Consider the following 18,247-nt stretch of genomic DNA (forward strand, 5'->3'; position numbering starts at 1 on the left):
CGCCCCCTCAACTGCAGACTGCCCGCTCCGACCAGGGAGACCAGGTTATCACACCGGAAATAAGGCACCGGGCGTGACGTCACGGATGATGAGGCGCCCGGCCTCCCACAAGGCACCGCGTTCCTGCCGTCTTCCCTAACTGATAGCTCGGTACACCAATAGTCTCCTGCAGCTTGTGCGGACACTCCCAAGGGCGAGGGGAGGGCTCGGCTTCTCGCGCCTAGTTTCCCGGTCTCTCCTGGAGCCCGGGTCTCTGGGCTGCCCTCAGCGAGCGCCCAGGCTGGCAGAGCCTCTGAAAGGTGAGGTGCTCCGCGAGGGCGTGAATCATGCTTGAGGCGGCCTCTGGGGCACCTCCGGGTAGCGGAGCGTGGTCCGTTGTTGGAGGAGCCTGGCCGGATAAGGAGCCGGTAGCGGGCCCCAGGCAACGCCCAGGCCGGGTTTTGCGCTAAAGGTGGCTCCTGACCGGCGGGAGAAGTTCTAGTGCGGGCCAGGACCGGTGGCCCAACTGGCATATCCTCTGCCGCTTTCCACAGGGCTTTCTCAGTGTAAAGGAGTCAGCAGGCCATGTGGGGACGCCTCATGAGGCCTTGCGTTTGCTCCTTGAGCCATCAGCTGTTCCCTGAAGTTACCCGAGGGGACCTGTGGTCAGATTCAGTGACAAAGATGACTGACTTTTATGCAGATCCGCTTGGTATTGGTTCCAAGATTTCCTGTCTTCTGGTCCACTGCTCAACCAGCATGCGTTAAACACTTTTTCCCAGTGGAGTTTGCACTTTATATTTCTTAGGAGAATGGCCCTTGCCTGTTGCCTTCCATTCGGTCCTTACGGTTTGGGCATCTTCTGGCTTTCATTCTCAGGAACTTCCTGAAAGGCCTTGCTAAGAGTATCCATTTCGGTTTTGAGTTCCCTCCCCTAGCTTATCTTTTCTTTCTGCCTTAGATCTCATGTAGTGTCATTACCCAAGCCACATATTGGAGTGTAGGCACGCCCTACCAGATCTTGTGGGTAACCCATGATTTCTCTTGTCTGCGACTTTCTGACAGATTTCCTTCAGTAAAGAGGTGGCTTTTGAAGTCCTACAGAAACGAGTGTGGTGTGTGATTTCAAGGCACGATGGCTGCGAAAGTGTTTCCTATGTCTCCAAAGCCAAAGCAGTCCTTTATACTGAGAGTTCCTCCAAACTCCAAGCTAGGCCAAGACCTACTTCGAGATGCTACTAGTGGGCCCAAGACCATCCACCAGCTGGTTCTGGAGCACTTCCTCACCTTCTTGCCCAAGCCAGGACTAGCCCAGCCCAGTCAGAAAGTCAAAGAAACCTTGGTTATCATGAAAGATGTGAGCTCAAACTTTCAGAACAGAGGTAAGAACACTTTTCTGTTTCACTAGAAGATAAGGGGATGGTCCTGGGGGGCTGAAATAGGTTTCCAGGCTAGTAACGAATCCCAATTAGGATGGTGGATTTTGAGAAAAAGAGTTGATTTTAATAAGTCAACATGTTGGGGAGAGAGAGTATTTTTTTCTCAAACTGAATCTTGAGTGGTTTGATGGGTGTGGGTAAGACCATAGAATAAACAGTGTGCGTCTTTTCTGTAGCATCAATTTCCCACAGTTGGAGTAGGAGATATCTTTTTTTTTTTTTAATCCTCACCCGAGGACATTTTTTCTATTTTTTGTTCAGATAGAGTGTGGGAGGGAGAGAGAGAGAGAGAGAAACATTGACGTGAAAGGGACACGTCGAGTGGTCGCCACCCACATGACTCAACCAGGGCCGGGGACAAACTGCAACCGAGGTACATGCCCTTAGTGGGAACCGAACCCGGGTCTCTCAGGACCGCAGGCCGACGCTCTAACCGCTGAGCCAAACCGGCCAGGGCGGAGATATCTTTTTAGAATAAATAAATGTGGATGAATTATTGAATTGATTTCAGTTTATGTGGTGGTTTAGAGAGTTTGTGCTTGCCGTGGGGATCTTCAGAGTTTACCTTCCTCCAACCTCCTCTTTAATAGTAGTTATGGAAGTTTTGAAAGGTACTTAGAGGACTCATTCTTTTCATAATGAGGAGACCCTGTGTGATAGGTTCAAGACACTGTGGTTTATGGCTTGATCTCTGACTGGGCTCACAGAAACAGAAAAAGCTCTGAGTTGCCTGCCAAAGGAGTGAGGACCATCTGGCCTCAGGGTGTGGGTAGAGTCTTCATATTAGAGTCACTGATTTTTTCAGTAACTACAGCTGCTTCTTCCCCAGTACAACCTCATCCCTTAGTGAAGCTTCTGACCAGAGAAGGAATCCAGCAGAAACAGGAGACAGTATCTCTGTGCTTGAAAGCTGAGCCTGAGGTGGGTTTGGTTTTCCCCATTCATTGTTGAGTACATCACCTTATCTGCTCATGCAGTCTCTCTCCTCTCAGCCAACCTTTGTATAAAAACATAGTCTTGGAAATCAGAATGGGACATGTTCTTCACTGCATCCTTGGATATTTTTCTTCTGTTTTTTCTCTGGCTCCTCTGTGAGCCTGGCTTTCCTGACTGGCTGCATCTGTGTGGGGCTTATAAATCCCTTTCACCATTCCTTCCCTGATCTTTGGATTTCAGTCTTTCTTATCAACAGGGCTGTCAAGAAACCTCTGTTACTAAGAGGAAGGGGGGCCTGTTGCTCTTTCAGGAGCTGGTAGTCTTTGAGGATTTGAATGTATTTCATTCCCAAGAAGAATGTGTGAGCCTGGATTCTACTCAACAACCCACCTCAGAGAAGGAAGAAGACAGTGTTGGGGAAATGATGTTAATGGGTAAGAAAATCAAGTCCTTTGCGTGTTCAAATGGAATGCTATGGGAAAATCATATTCTACTTCATCTCAGATTTTTTCGAGACACCATCCACACCAGCTAAGCACATGTTTACATATTATCTTGTCCCATGTGCCAGAGCCTGCTTCAGCTGTGGGTGGCCATTTTTCCTGTGTCTTGGGGGCAGTGAGGGTGGAGGAGCCTTGGTAAGCAAGAATTACAGCTGATGTACTAATATTAAACTTTCAAACAGATAGTAGAAAATGCTGGCAGACTGCTTTTTAATCCATTTTCTGGATCCAATGCTATTCTCCCAACAGGTGTGTGTGTGTATTTTTTGGTATGTGCCCCTAGCTGCTAGGGCCTAGCGGGAACTGAACCCAGGACTCTCTGGTCCACAGGCCAACACTCCAGCCTCTGAGCCAAACCGGCCAGGGCCCAGCAGGTATATTTTAAATTAGTGGCTTCATTGGACACATGACAAACTCTTAAGTTTTTTTTTCCCGAAGTTCAATAGCTGTGAAGCCTACCTAGTATAAATGAAAATATATCCAGCTATTGCTGGAAAATAATATCTAGGACTGATTAAACACTTGTGTACCTTTATGTGCTAGGCACTAGTCTAAGTACTTTGCATGCATTTATTATCTCTCGTAATTCTCACAATTGTATTTTGGGGTATAGGAGTTATTACTATTTTACAGATGATGAAATTGGAACAGAGAAAAGTTAAGACATTTGCTAAAGGTCACACAGCAGGAGGTAGTGGAGCAGGGATTTGAACTCTGGGACTCTAACATCAGATCTTGTAGTCTTGGCCCAGAGCTGTACTGCCTTCTTGCTGAATTTCTCATTAATTTTGTCAGAATTTTCTATATGGTTGGTGAAGTCCTTCTTCATTTGTACTCATTTCCCAATAATGGTTAAGAAGTATCCTCAGCCCTGGCCGGTTTGGCTCAGCGGTTAGAGTGTCAGCCTGCGGTCCACAGAGTCCTGGGTTCGGTTCCCGCTAAGGGCATGTACCTTGGCTGCAGTTTGTCCCTGGCCCTGGTTGGGTCGTGTGAGTGGCGGCCACTCGATGTGTCCCTTTCACATCGATGTTTCTCTCTCTCCTTCCCGCTCTATCTGAGTAAAAAATGGAAAAATGTCCTCGGGTGAGGATAAAAAAAAAAAAAAAAGTATCCTCAGTGCTACATATGAACTCATCTGGCAGCAGCTTAATCTTAGAGATGCTTCAGCTTTTCTCAACTCTTTCTTTTTTTTACCTAGTACTTTTTACTTGATTTCAGGGCTATTTGCTTCTGAGGCTGAAGTTGAGCAGAGAGTGGTTTTGTGAGTTGCCTACAGTGACAAGATCGATAATGACTATTGAACTCTGTAATTTTCTTACACATATGGTCAGGGTAGTGGTACATAACGGTCCAGGTTAACTTCTCACAGATTGTTCTGTTATATTTTCTTTATTTTAGGGAAAAGTATAAACAGATAAGATCTATTACATGAATATTTCCTGAGTCTTGGGCAAAGCTAGCATTTATTTTGGGTGACTCGTTGGTTATTATGTTGCCAACACCAGGAACACTTTGGCCATGCACCTTGAGGTCTGGCGACCCAGTACTCACCCTGCCCTCCTTTGCCTATACCCTGAAACTAATTATTTAAGCTTAGAGTCAAACAATAAATAACAAAGATATACACATGATTTTTAAAAACACTTAAGTCGTTCACCCATATTTAGTAAATGCCACCTGTTTTTCCCTCAGGCAGGGTTAGGTTCTGAAGTTGATTAAATGATACATATTGCTCCATTCCTGTCTTTCAGGAGTTTCCAGTTTGTTTTGTGAGATAAGTCATTTACAAAGAAAGATAAGCATTGTGAAACCGTTATAACTATAAAGAGGTACAACAAGGTTGAGACAGAATTTGGACCCAAGACCAGAGTTTGGAAGAAGATGGATTTTATTTCCGTAGCAGGAAATAAAACAAGATTATCCTCTGGGCACTTGGACATTGAGGATTGGAGGTCAGATGTAAGGATATAAAGGTTTGGGAGTCATCGGCATACAGCTGATGGTTGAAATAGTAACATTTGGCCAATTTGCAAAGGGAAAAGTGTAAGGGAATGAACTCGATGGCTTTAGGAATCAAAGAAGAGCTGTTGATAGAGGAGGATGTAATGTGTGTCTCCGTCCAAATGAACAAAATGAAAACAATTAGAAATGTAGAACACTTAAATTCTCAGTGAGATGGTTCTTATGGTTATATCTACCTCTACTGTGGTGAGAGAATGTATCTTTACAAGATTGATACACGTTGACTACATGCCCTGCAACAAAGAAAGATTCGGTGGATTCCAAAGAGTAGAAATAACACCATAGGATCTGTCCAGTACAACTAGAAATTAATAATGAAATAGGAGGGGAAAGTTCCATTTGGAAATTTTTAAAACTATTAATTTTCCATGGGTCAAAGGGGAAATACAAATTAAAATAACAGAATTTTTCCAGAAAATACTATGTATCACAATCTATGATATAGCCTATAGTGGTACTCAAAAGAAAGTTTGTGGCTGTGAAAACATGTATGTTAACTTAGAAAAATGAAAGTAATTAAGCCTCTGGCTCAAAATTAGGAAAACAACAAGATAAAGGAAAACAAAGTATTAATAAATACTAAATTAGAAATCAATAACTTAATAGAGAGAATAGAGGAACTAATAAGTAGAAAGATTTAAAAACAAATACACTAATTTCTACTGAGCAAATTGAAATTTTCAAAAATTAGCCCCTCCATCCCAAGAAAAAGGACCAGCCTTAGTTTCACAGAAAATTCTTGTACATCCTTAAAAATTGGACAGTTAAAATGCTATGAAAAATTCCAGAGTCCAGAAAAAAATTTTCAAATTTTTTTTATGAAATTAGTGTAACAGATACCACAGCCTGATAAAAACTACTGTGACCAAGTAAGATTTATTCCAGGAATGCAAAACTGATTTAAACACTGGCTGGTTTGGCTCAATGGTTAGACCGGCAGCTCTCTGACTGAAGTTTAGTGGGTTCAATTTGCGGTCAAGGGCATATACCAGGGTTGCAGGTTGAATCCCCAGCCCCAGTAGGCAACCAATCAATATGTTTCTCTGACATCAGTGTTATTCTCTCTCTCTCTGTCTTTCTCCCTCCCTCCCTTTCACTATCTAAAAATCAATGGAAAAATATCCTTGGGTGAGGATTAACAACAACAACAACAACAATTGATTTAATACTAGAAAGTCTGTTAATCTGTCTTATAATGAAAAGGAGAAAAACCCAAGATTGTTTTCATAGTTACTCAAAAGGTATTTGACTAAATATAAACACGTGCTTTGTAAGAACACTTAACAAAATAGTATTTAATGAATACTTCCTTAATGGGGTACTTATCTTTTCAGTCAACACATCTTAACAGGAAATAATGGGAAACATTCCCACTAAAGTTAGGAATACAACAGTGAAGCCCACTGTCACTACTTCTGTATTTAATATTGTATTTTGGGTATTAGTCATTGCAGTTAAATGAGAAAGAAATCAGATGTATAAGAATTTAAGAGAAAGATAAAACTACATATATTTACATGAGTTATAATTGTGTAGCTGGAAAACCTTAGAGAATGCTCTTATAAATAAGAGCATTTAGTATGGCAGTGGGATGTAATATATTACAGTATATGAAAACCATTAGCTTTCATATATGCAAACATAATCATTTAGAAGATATAGGAACAAAAGACATTAAACACCTGGAAATAAATTTAAGAAATGTGTAAAAATTAGGAGGAAAACCTTAAAACATTTCTAAAGGACACAGAGATAGACTTGAGTGAATGAAAAGAAATACCATGTTCTTGGCTAGGAAGATTTAATTTTTAAAAAAATGATTTTATTGATTTATTTTTTAGAGAGGAAGGGAGAGAGAGAGAAACATCGATGCGAGAAAGAAACATCGATCGGCTGCCTCCTGCAAGCTCCATACTGGCCATCGAGCCTGCAACCAGGCATGTGCCCTGATTGGGAATTGAACTGGGACTTCTCAGTCCATGGGACAGTGCTCAATCCTCTGAGCCACACTGGCCAGGAATTGGCTATGAAGATTTAATATATAAAGGTCAGTTCTCCCCAGGTTGATTCAAGAATCCAATGTAATCCCTTTAACAATACCAATAGGATTCCCCGCCTCACTCCCAGAATTAGACAATCCGATACCAAATTCAGATAGAAAAATAAATACAAGTAACCAGGAAAGTTGAAAAGAACAGTGGGACAGGAGGGGTTCTAGCCCTATCAGGTGTTAAAGCAGCTTCTAAACCTAAAGCCTGCGTATGAAAATAGTGTAGTATTGGTATTTCAGTAGACAGACCAATGGAAAGGAATGAAAAGTTCAGAAATAGCCTCAAATACATTGGGGATTTAGTTTGTGATAAAGGTGGAATCTCCAGTCAGCAAGGTAAAGAGAAAATTTTTTTTTTATCCTCACCCGAGGACATTTTTGCATTCATCTTCAGGTAGAGCAGGAGGGAGAGAGGGGGGAAGAGAGAGAGAGAAACATCGATGTGAGAGAGACACATCGAGTGGTTGCCACCCACATGTCCCCAACCAGGGTGGGGACAAACTGCAACCGAGGTATGTGCCCTTAGCAGGAACCGAACCCGGGACTCTCTGGCCCGTAGGCTGATGCTCCAACCACTGAGCCAAACCATCCAGGGCAAGAGAAACTTTTTGATAAAGGATGTCAGCACAACTCAGTAGCCATTTGCTGAATCATACCTTACTTTGTACACCAAGAAAAAGTCCAAATGAATCACAGATTTATTTTTTATTTTTTTGTTTTTATTTTTAGCAGGAGGGAGAGGGGGGAAGAGAGAGAGAGAGAGAAACATTGATGCGAGAGAGACACATTGAGTGGTTGCCACCCACACGACCCCAACTGGGGCCGGGGACGAACTGCAACCGAGGTATATGCCCTTAGTGGGAACCAAATCTGGGACTCTCTGGTCCGTAGGCCGACTCTCTAACCACTGAGCCAAACCTGCCAGGGCTTAATCACAGATTTTAGATGTTTAAAAAAATCATGTAAAAGCACAATTAGAGAATATGCATGAACCATGGGATAAGACAGCTTTTCTAATTAAGGCTCAAAAGTCCAGAAGTCTTGAAAGAAAAGATCATTAAATTAAATACATACAGCCCTGGCCAGTTTGGCTCAGCGGTTGAGCATTGACCTGTGGACCAGAGAGTCCTGGGTTCAGTTCCCGCTAGGGGCACGTACCACAAAAAAAAAAAAAAAAAAAAAAAAAAATTAAATACATACAAATTTTAAAAAATGAATATATGTTTTAAAAGGCAATACAGAGGGGGAAGTATTTATAACTAATATCAGACAAAAGCCTATTCTTCCTAGTCTATAAAGAGTTTCTAGAAGTAGGGAAGAGAAAGTCCAACAGATTCACCTAGAAATACAAGTTACCCTTAAACACATGAAAATATGTCCAGCCCTACTCATAATTAGAAATGAAAATTAAACCTTTACTGAGGTATTTTAATTTAATTAGTTTATTTTAAAATCCTCACCAAAGGATATTTTTCCATTTATCTTTGGATAGAGTGGGAGGGGAAGAGAGAGAGAGAAACATCGAGGTGAAAGAGACACATCTTCCATACGACCTGGACCATGGACCAAACCAAACGACAACTGAGGTACATGCCCTTGACTGGAATCGAACCTGTGACTCTTTGGTCTTCAGGCCAATGTTCTAACCACTGAGCAACCGACCAGGGCTTTTTATTTATTTGTTTAATCCTCAGCTAAGGATATTTTTCCATTGATTGTTTTGTGTTTTTTTTTGTTTTTTCAGAGAGAGTGGGAGGGAAGGAAAGAGAAACGTCAATTGGTTGCCTCCCATACAACCCTGACTGGGGCCCAGGATTGAACCTGCAACCCAGGTATATGCCCCCATTTCTGGAAATAGAACCCAAGACTCTTAGGTCCAAGGACTGATGCTCTAACCACTGAGCAAAACTGGCCAGGGCTGAGTTATCAGTTTTTAAAATCAGATTTACATAAATCTGTATCAAAACAACATTTTCATAGTGAGGTTGTTGGAAGAGAGCTATATTGCTAGTAGGCATGCAGAATAGCATTGTCCCTGTGCATGGGAGTCTGTAGTTACCCATGTTCTAAATGCATTAACCCTTTGATCCAGTGGTTCCACTTCTGGGAATCTGACCTATGGGTGATAGCAACAGCACACATTCAAAATTACATACAATTATTCATTGTGGTATTGTTTATAAAAACACAGGGTTGAAAACAATCCAGGTGTCTCTGCAGGGTTGAATATGGTATCTCCTGACATCATATTATGATAATCTCTGTGTATTAGAATGTAGTGATTGCCCTGGTCAGTTTGGCTCAGCGGTTAGAGCGTCGGCCTGCAGTCCAGAGAGACCCGGGTTCGGTTCCCGCTAAGGGCATGTACCTCAGTTGCAGTTTGTCCCCAGACCTGGTTGGTTCGTGCAGGAGGCAGCCACTTGATGTGTCCCTTTCACGTCGATGTTTCTCTCTCTCTTCCTCTCTTCCTCCCACTCTATCTGAACAAAAAATGGAAAAATGTCCTCGAGTGAGGATTAAAAAAAAAAAAGAAGAATATAGTGATTGAAATAAAACAAGCAGAAATATGCATAGTATACTATCTTTTATAAAAGAAAGGGGGAGAAAAAGAAGCTGTATTGCCTAAAGAAACAATGGAAGATTAAAAAGAAACGAATAAAAATTGGTACCTCTCTGAGGGATGAATAGAATGGATGGGGACAGGGATTGGATTAAGACTTCTCATTGTATACCTTTTCATATGTTTTGATTTTTGAGCAGTGAAAACATACTAGCTACTAAAAGTTTTTAATTTAAAAAATTAGTACATTAAAGAAAAATGAATTTCAGTAAATTGTCCTCAAAACAGATAGCCCTTTAATATAACCAAATATTTCTAATCATTCATAAAACACTGATGGTAACTCCTTAAAACTGAAAATGAAATAAAGAAACCTACTCTCACTATTAATATCATTAACTAGGTTTTATAAACAAGAGAAAAAGGGGTGAAGAAGAATAAATATTGGAAAGAGAGGGAAACTGTTTTGTACTAGTATAAATCCTGATTTGTACTTATAAAACCTAAAGGGATCAACTAAAAATTATGTCGATCCCTGGCTTGTTTGGCTCAGCAGGTAGAACCAGCCTGCAGACTTAAGGGTCTCAGGTTCAATTCCTGGTCAAAGGCACGTACCTGGGTTGCAGGTTTAATCCATGGCCTCAGTCTGGGTCATGAGAGAGGCAACCAATGGATGTGTCTCACGTTGATGTTTCTCTCTCTCTCTCTCACTATCTCTCTCCCTCCCCTCTCTCTCTCTCTTGCCATCCCCTCCCACTCTCTCCCTCTCCCTCCCTTCCACTCTATCTAAAAGTCAATGGAAAAATATCCTCAGGTAAAGATTAACAATAACAAAAGACTACCCAGACTCTGTCAAAAGAAGTCAGAAGCAACTGCTGGCCGAGTAGGACAATTTGAGAATCAATAAGGATAATAACTGTAATTACTGAAAAATGTCAAATATGTTTAAATCTTTGAGCTTATAATTATATTTAAATATAAATTTTATGTTTAAAAATGAAAAGTGGAGCTCTGGCTTGGTGGCTCAGTTAGTTGGAGCATCGTCCCATACATCAAAATGTTATGGGTTCGATTCTCAGTCAAGGCACATTACCTAGGTTGTAGGTTTGATCCCCAGTAGGGGCACATATGGGAAGTAACCGATCAATGTGTCTCTCTCACATTGATGTTTCTTCTCCCTCCCTCCCTACCTCTCTCCCTTCCACACTTTCTAAAAATCAATGAGGAAAAAAATATCCTCGGATAAGGATTTTAAAAAAGATTATATTGAATAGTTTTAAAGTAGATAGATAGGAAATAAATGTAAAACTATCAATAGCATTTTTTAAAAATGTTTTTATTGATATTTATAGAGGGAGATTTAGAAACATCAATGTAAGAGAGAAACATCTATTGGCTGCCTCCTGCATGCCCCCTACTGTGGAATCGAGCCGCAACCAAGGCATATGCCCTGATTGGGAATTGAACCAGAACCTCTCAGTCCATGTGATGGTGCTCAATCCACTTAGCCACATTGGCTGGGCTCAATAGCATTCTTTTTTTTTAATCCTCACCCGAGGATATTTTTCCATTTTTTGTTCAGGTAGAGTGGGAGGGAGAGAGAGGAAGGGAGAGAGAGAGAGAAACATCGACGTGAAGGGACACATCAAGTGGCTGCCACCCGCACGACCAACCAGGGCCGGGGACAAACTGCAACCGAGGTATGTGCCCTTAGTGGGAACCGAACCCGGGTCTCTCTGGACCGCAGGCCGATGCTCTAACCGCTGAGCCAAACTGGCCAGGGCTCAATAGCATTCTTAAATAAAACAATGAAAGCTCTAATTCAGAATGGCTATAAAATAGGAGTAAACTAGAAATGCTTTGTTGGTAAATACAAAAGAAGATTGTTAAATATTGGAGAGACATAGGTCTGAATGGGAAAACTAAAATCAGGTAAAGATAACTGCTCTCCAAATCTATTTGTACCGTATTTAAATTCATGTTCTGGATGCTTTTACAAGTTTCAGACATATTACAAACAAAAGAATAGTATTAAACTCCAAATGGGGGTGTTTGTGGTGGGGCTGTGGAATCACAGATCCTGTGGGAAGTGACAGGACAACGGGGACTGGGGACAAGTACAACTACCTATTCAAAGTGGTGCCTATCTGGGACTCCATTGTTGGGAAGAGCAACCTGCTGTCCTGCTTCACCTGCATTGAGTTCAACCTGGAGACCAAGAGCACCACTGGCGTGGAATTTGCCACCCACAACATCCAAATGGACAGCAAGACCATAGGTGCAGATATGGGACACGGCCCAGGCTACCACACCATCACCTCTACTTACTATCGCAGCACAGTGGGCACACTGCTGGTGTATAACATTGCCAAGCACCTGACATAGAGAATGTGGAGCACTGGCTGAGGAGCTAGGGGACCAGGCTCACAGCAACATCATCATGATGCTGGTGGGTAACATGAGCAACCTATGCCACCTGAGGGCCTTGCCCACTGATAAGGCCTATGCCTTCTCAGAGAACAACTTATCCTTCATTGAGCTCAATCTTGGACACCACCAATGTAGAGGAAGCTTTCAGGAACATCCTCACAGAGATCTACTGTGTCATGGTATCAGTCTCTAGGCAACAACATGGTGGACATCAGTGTGCTGCCCACTACCAAAAGACAGAAATTGAACAGTCTGCAGTACTGCCAGAACTTGCACCTCATCCAAGTGTGCATGCACATCCTCAATCTTCACCTGCCCTTCACCATGATGTCCTCCATGATCCCTCCCTCCCATTGAGCTCCACACAGTCAGCTGGGGTGTAGGAAGAAGCAGGAGTCAAGCAGCACCTCCTGTCCCCCCTACCCCAGGAAAGCTTGAAGCTCCAGCTGCTGCACCTGCTCTTCTTGGGTCCCAGTGGCCCTCCGGATGGGGCAAGGAGGATGGCAGAATGGACAGAGCTAGCCAGAAGCAAGAGGATGGGCACACTGAGCAGGCTTCTGTTTTCCACAGTAGACTCTAGGGAGCAGTTTCCTCCTTCCCTCTGTGGCCAGTTGTCCCAGCTGCCCCTGGTCTCCACCCAGAATACCCATCTGTGCTCAAGCTTGAAGAGAAGTAAGGTGTGGTGAGCTCCTGGCATCCTACTCCCCATGCACAGCTAGCACTGGCACACACCTTTGACTTTGGCCTCTCCCAAGCATGTGTGAATCCAGCTCCTGCCTGTAGATTTATGCTGGTAGAAGACACCTCCCCATTCCTTTTTGTGTGCAGCACACCCCCCACCCTTCCCTATGCCCTTTTCTCTTTGTTTCCCTGTGTGGTCAGGAACCTGTTTGCAAGTGAAACAGTATCTCAGTGTTTTCTATATACAGTCACTCTTGTAGCCTTTGTTTTTTAGGTACTGTAGAAAAACACTTAGTAAGATTGATGCAAAACAAAAAAAAAAACAAACTCTCCAGATGTATGAGTTAAATGTAAAAAGAAGTAATACAAAAAATGGCCAGAAAACACAATAGAAATTGATGAGTTTTTGAAAGACTGATTTTTTTTTTTCTCCTCATTTTGAGTTATAGAGGAAGACTTCAATTTAAAAAGATTTCATTGCCTTTTTTAAAAACATGCAAACTGCTGCCTTGGCCAGTTTGGCTCAGCGGTTGGAGCATCAGCCTGCAGACCAATGAGTTGCTGGTGCAATTCCAGTCAAGGGCATGTATCTCAGTTGCAGTTTGTCCCTGGCCCTGGTCAGGGTTGTGCAGGAGGCAACCAGTCGATGTGTCCCTCTCATGTTGATGTTTCTCTCTCTCTTTCTCTTTTTCTCTTTCTCCCTCCCTCCCACTTTATCTGAAGGTAAATGGAAAAAAATGTTCTCGGGTGAGGATCAAAAAACAAACAAACGTGCAAGCTGCAGATTTAATTCAACCTATTGAACACACGTTAACAATATTGAATATAATTAACAATGTCTTAGTTTTCCCAACCTATTGTGAGTATATTAGGCTAAAGAAGATGCCTTTAGCCCCAGCTGGTTTGGCTCAGTGGTTAGATAGATCATCAGCCCTTGGACCAAGGGATTGAGGGTTTGATTCCTGTCAAGAGCATGTACCTAGGTTGCAAGTTCAATTCTGGCCCTGGTCGGGGTTGTGCAGGAGGCAACCAATCAATGTGTCTCTCTCACATGATGTTTCTTTCTCTCCTTCCCTTCCACTCTATTTAAAAATCAATGGAAAAATATCCTTGGGTGAGGATTTAAAAAAAAAAAAAAGCCTCTAAATGAAAGAGTAAGAGGTATAATTAATAGTTATTTTACCAGTATTAGAAAAGTCTTTTTAATATATTTCCCCAAAATGGAAAAATTGATGTCTAATGATGGATAACAAATCCCTTCACAATTCAGGATGATTTCCACTTCTGCACTTTTAGCAAAATTGAGGATCTAATTGAGTTGTCAGCTGTTTGATCACAAAACTAATATTTGAAGATGTGGCACTGTGGGTTTGGCATGTAAAGTGGAAATAAAAGAATTGAATGACAGTTTCATGGCAAAATTTGCTCCAATTTCATCTATTTATATATGAACAGATTCTCAGAGCTCACACACACAAAAAAACACACATTAGAGTTGATGCTGAACCCAGCAATAAATATTACTTATCCACAGAAACATGAAATAAAATGTTTAAATCCTCTACTTCATTAACAAGATTTTTAATTTTGTTGTTTAAAATTTACAATATATTTATATTTTGCTTTTGATAAACTATATAGTGTTAATAATAATTATAGTAGTAATTCAATCCAGAAGGAAAAATTTTACCTCAAAGGATGAAATTACATCAGTAAAAGATATTCAACTATAGAAGTATTTTACCTGAAAATATTCTGTGATGAAGGTGAAATGGAAATAAAAATTTAAGAAGAAAGAATGATATAAAATCAGATAAATATATATATATATAAAACAGTGGATGGTATTAGATATCAGTAATTTTGATATTTTCTTTAGATATATCCATTATTTTAAAATGTCAGTATTTATAATATACCAGAAGTCAACTGTTTGCAACTATTTAAATTTGAAAGAATTTAGATGTGAATTTAAAAAATATATATTTCATCAATAGTTATTGATGGTTTAGAATTTGTAATATATAAAATTTTTTAAATTTATAAAAGTTTCAGCCTAATGGTTTGTAATAAAGTGTAAAATATAGCTACAATGAGAAACCATTTTACTTATTAAATATTTTATATGATATATAATGCTGGCAAGATTAGCTAAAATTGTTACATGTTGATGATTGTATTGAAATTGCTAAAGCTTCTTTGGAAAGCATTATGATAGTTTATATCAAGAGCTGTGATGAAAATTGGCATATGCTTTGACCCAGAATTTTCATTATCCTCAGGGAATAATTAAAAGGAATAATTAAACAGAATAAGTCCATTAGTGTGAGACTGCTAAATCCAGCAGAGATTCACATTCCAGGTTTAGGATCAGCCACATATTTACCCTTTACTTTATTCTCAGTGTTGCCCAGGGTTTAGGGGTCTCTTGTCACCCTACCTAGTCTTTATAATCTGTTATTTTACAGTTTTTTTGGAAGTATAATATAAATACAGAAAAGTCTACAGATTATAAGTGTACAACTCAGATTTTCACAAAATGCACACAGTTGTTTACCACCCAAAATTGACTTTTTAGCACCGCAGAAATTCCTCTTGTGTCCCCTGCCCAGTCAGCATTTCCCTTCCTCCCCCCAAAAGGTCACTATTAACTTCTACCATAATTTTAGTGGTTGTAGTAATCACTTTAATACCCAAATAATAATCTGTTGTGTGACTGTATTATGTCTTTTCTATTTTGGGGCATTTTAATTGTTTATGGTTTTTCACTATATAAGACATTATAATATTGTGATATTTAATGTAGTGAGAACCTAGAAGTAACTCATCTTACCATTCACTTACTAGCCTAAAGATTATGAGTGGTACCATTTAGTATTTATATCCTTCTTCCACTGGTACTTAGCTCAATGCTCTACACAATATAAGCTTAATATAAACTTACTCAGTAAACAAACATGAAGTCTTTCAGTATTGTCCCATTCATTTCTTTTTTTTCATGTAAGAAGAGAACTGTGTGCTTGCATTGTGGGATATGGAAAGGTTTATTACCACCCTCAATAAGAGTAGAAAAGGAATGTTGGTGACAATTATCTGGCAGTTCTCAGATTTGTGATTTTCAAGGTTATTTTATGAGAAATCAAACTTGTTTCCCCCCCCCCCTTGATGTCATATCCCTCAAAAGTTATTAAATTCTCTCTCTGTTTCAACAGTCAATGACAGTAATCCTGAGGATGAAGATCATAGAGAAGAGTCTTCAGATTGTGATGAAATGGATTGTTCCATGGTCTCTGAGCAACCTCCAGAATGCCATAGAGAAAGATTAAATATATCAATTCCAAATGAAAGGAAAATGAGAAATCTTTTAGTTACCATTGAAAATGATACTCCATTAGAGGAACTTTCAAAATTTGTGGATATCAATATTATTGCACTGACCCGAAATCGGAGAACAAGAAGATGGTACACTTGTCCACTGTGTGGGAGACAGTTTAATGAAAGTTCTTACCTTATTTCCCACCAGAGGACTCATACTGGAGAAAAACCCTATGACTGTAGTCACTGTGGGAAAAGCTTCAATCATAAAACAAACCTTAATAAACATGAACGAATCCATACAGGTGAGAAACCTTATTCATGTTCAAAATGTGGAAAAAATTTTCGTCAAAATTCTCATCGTAGTCGCCATGAAGGAATCCATATAAGGAAGAAGATATTTAAGTGTCCAGAATGTGGGAAAACCTTCCCAGAAAACAAAGAATTTGTACTTCATCTGCAGAGTCATGTGACTGAGAGGCCGTATGGTTGCAAAAAATGTGGGAGAAGATTTGGTCGTCTGTCAAACTGTACCCGACATGAAAAAACCCACTCAGCATGTAAGACACGAAAGCAGAAGTGGGATCGGGAAAGGTCAGATGGTCCTGCCTAACCTGAAATGTTTCATAAGGAGTTCTGAATTCCCAGGCTGTCTCAAAAGATACAGGTAGATATGTGAAAACTTCATCATAGCCCCAGTTGAATAAAGACCCATCTTGGCTGAAACCTCAAAATTTTAGAAAATTCACAGGGAAGAAAATATCCTCAAGGTCTATACCTCAATTAGCATCCAGGCTTTTGGGACTAAGGAGCTTTCCTTTGTGAACAATGTACAGGTCACAGATTCCTTTCCCAAGAAGACTTCAGATATGAGTCTGGAGGCTGTTTACCTGCAAAATGAACAGTAATTCTTGTGTACTGAAAGTATATACATTTTTCTACGACATATGAATTCACACTTGAGAAAAGAGAAATAATGCAAAGATCCTTTTCTGGACTGGTATTCATTCCCCTGAAAGACCCAAACTACTGATTTGTTAAGCCAACCACTTCTGTTAATTTGTATAGCCCTCTTGAGAACACCCTGTTAACGCTTCAGTATTGAAAGGGATTGTTTGCTTTGGAATATAGGAAAATACAGGAATTGAATATCAAAGGCTTATTGTTATTTGTGATCTAAACTATCAATTTTAGTAATGTTTGCAATTTATGGTGAAAAGTGACTGCTTTACAAAAATCCTTTTCACAGCATAATTTAATGTCTTAAATTCAGCTAGTAATTGCTCAAACAGCACTTAGATGCCTTTCCCTTGCCCCAAAAGAAATTTGAATTGCTCAGGTCCAGCCACTACTAGAATAGCTCTTCAGAATCTTGTTCCTTTGCTGAGCCGAGAAGACTTACTAGGAAAGAAACACCAACAGGCTGCAAAGGAAGAGAAACACATTGATTTGGATCCATGGTTGCTCAATAACTACCATATGCTTAATTCCTCTCTAAGCAGTTATCAGACCTTTGGCAATGGGTGGTCACTACCTCACAAGCAGTGTTTTATTTGTAGAAATTATGTCACCAGTGGCTAGCTCACATTGTCCCTCAAGAGACAGGATTCCAATGTTTTTATTGTAGTAGATATTTGTTCTCTGGCCTCCTGATATCCAGACTTTCCTGACTTGTCTTCCCAAAGGCAAGGCCAGTGATGCCTTCATGGGACCAATCCTATGGTGTGTGATTTTAAGGATTCTTGATCAGTTTTGTTCTTTTTAGGTTTCCCAAATTTTTACATGGTATTTTTATTGGAATAAGTTAATCCTTTAAACTATTTGGGAAATTTTGTTTTATATCCAGAACCATGCCTTTTCACTATTTTATTTTATTCCTGAGTACATTTTTCTCATTTTTTTATTGTAAATAGTTTTTTATTATGTTTTTCTGGTTATTGCTCTTATATAGGAAAATTATATTTAAGTATATATTTGTGAAACTAGCCACCTCACTGAATGTTCTTAATTTTCAGTAATTTCTCAGTTCTATAATTTGTGGTTAAAAATTATACCATCTACAAATAATAGTTTTGTTCCTTTCTGCCTATTGCTCTTTTTTGTTATTTTTTTAAACATGTAGCTCTAAGCTTTGTTTTGGTGTGAAATATTTTATGATACAGTGCAGTCCTGAGTCCTACTTAAAAAACAACAAAAAACACTTAAAGACCACAGAAAAATTTCCTTTAGCAACTTTGTATTTCAAGCCTACAGTATTCTTTAAAACCAGGGACAAAACTTGCTACCAGTATTATTCTCTTATTCCTCCAGAAGTCTTGCCAGGGTTCACCAA

At 40.0% G+C, this 18,247-nt stretch overlaps 1 protein-coding gene and 1 pseudogene across 1 annotated transcript; both read left to right on the forward strand.

Moving 5' to 3' along the window:
- Window positions 1-165: 165 nt before the first annotated feature.
- ZNF200 (zinc finger protein 200) lies at window positions 166-17,069 on the forward strand. Its single transcript, XM_036280649.1, has 5 exons — window positions 166-299; window positions 1,045-1,361; window positions 2,248-2,339; window positions 2,665-2,788; window positions 15,813-17,069. The coding sequence occupies exons 2-5, from the start codon at window positions 1,115-1,117 to the stop codon at window positions 16,526-16,528; spliced, it is 1,179 nt and encodes a 392-aa protein (XP_036136542.1). The 5' UTR covers window positions 166-299; window positions 1,045-1,114; the 3' UTR covers window positions 16,529-17,069.
- LOC118641504 lies at window positions 11,403-12,276 on the forward strand (annotated as a pseudogene).
- Window positions 17,070-18,247: the final 1,178 nt, after the last annotated feature.

This window comes from Molossus molossus, unplaced genomic scaffold (assembly GCF_014108415.1).
Source record: "Molossus molossus isolate mMolMol1 unplaced genomic scaffold, mMolMol1.p scaffold_m16_p_3, whole genome shotgun sequence".
Lineage (NCBI taxonomy): Eukaryota > Metazoa > Chordata > Mammalia > Chiroptera > Molossidae > Molossus > Molossus molossus.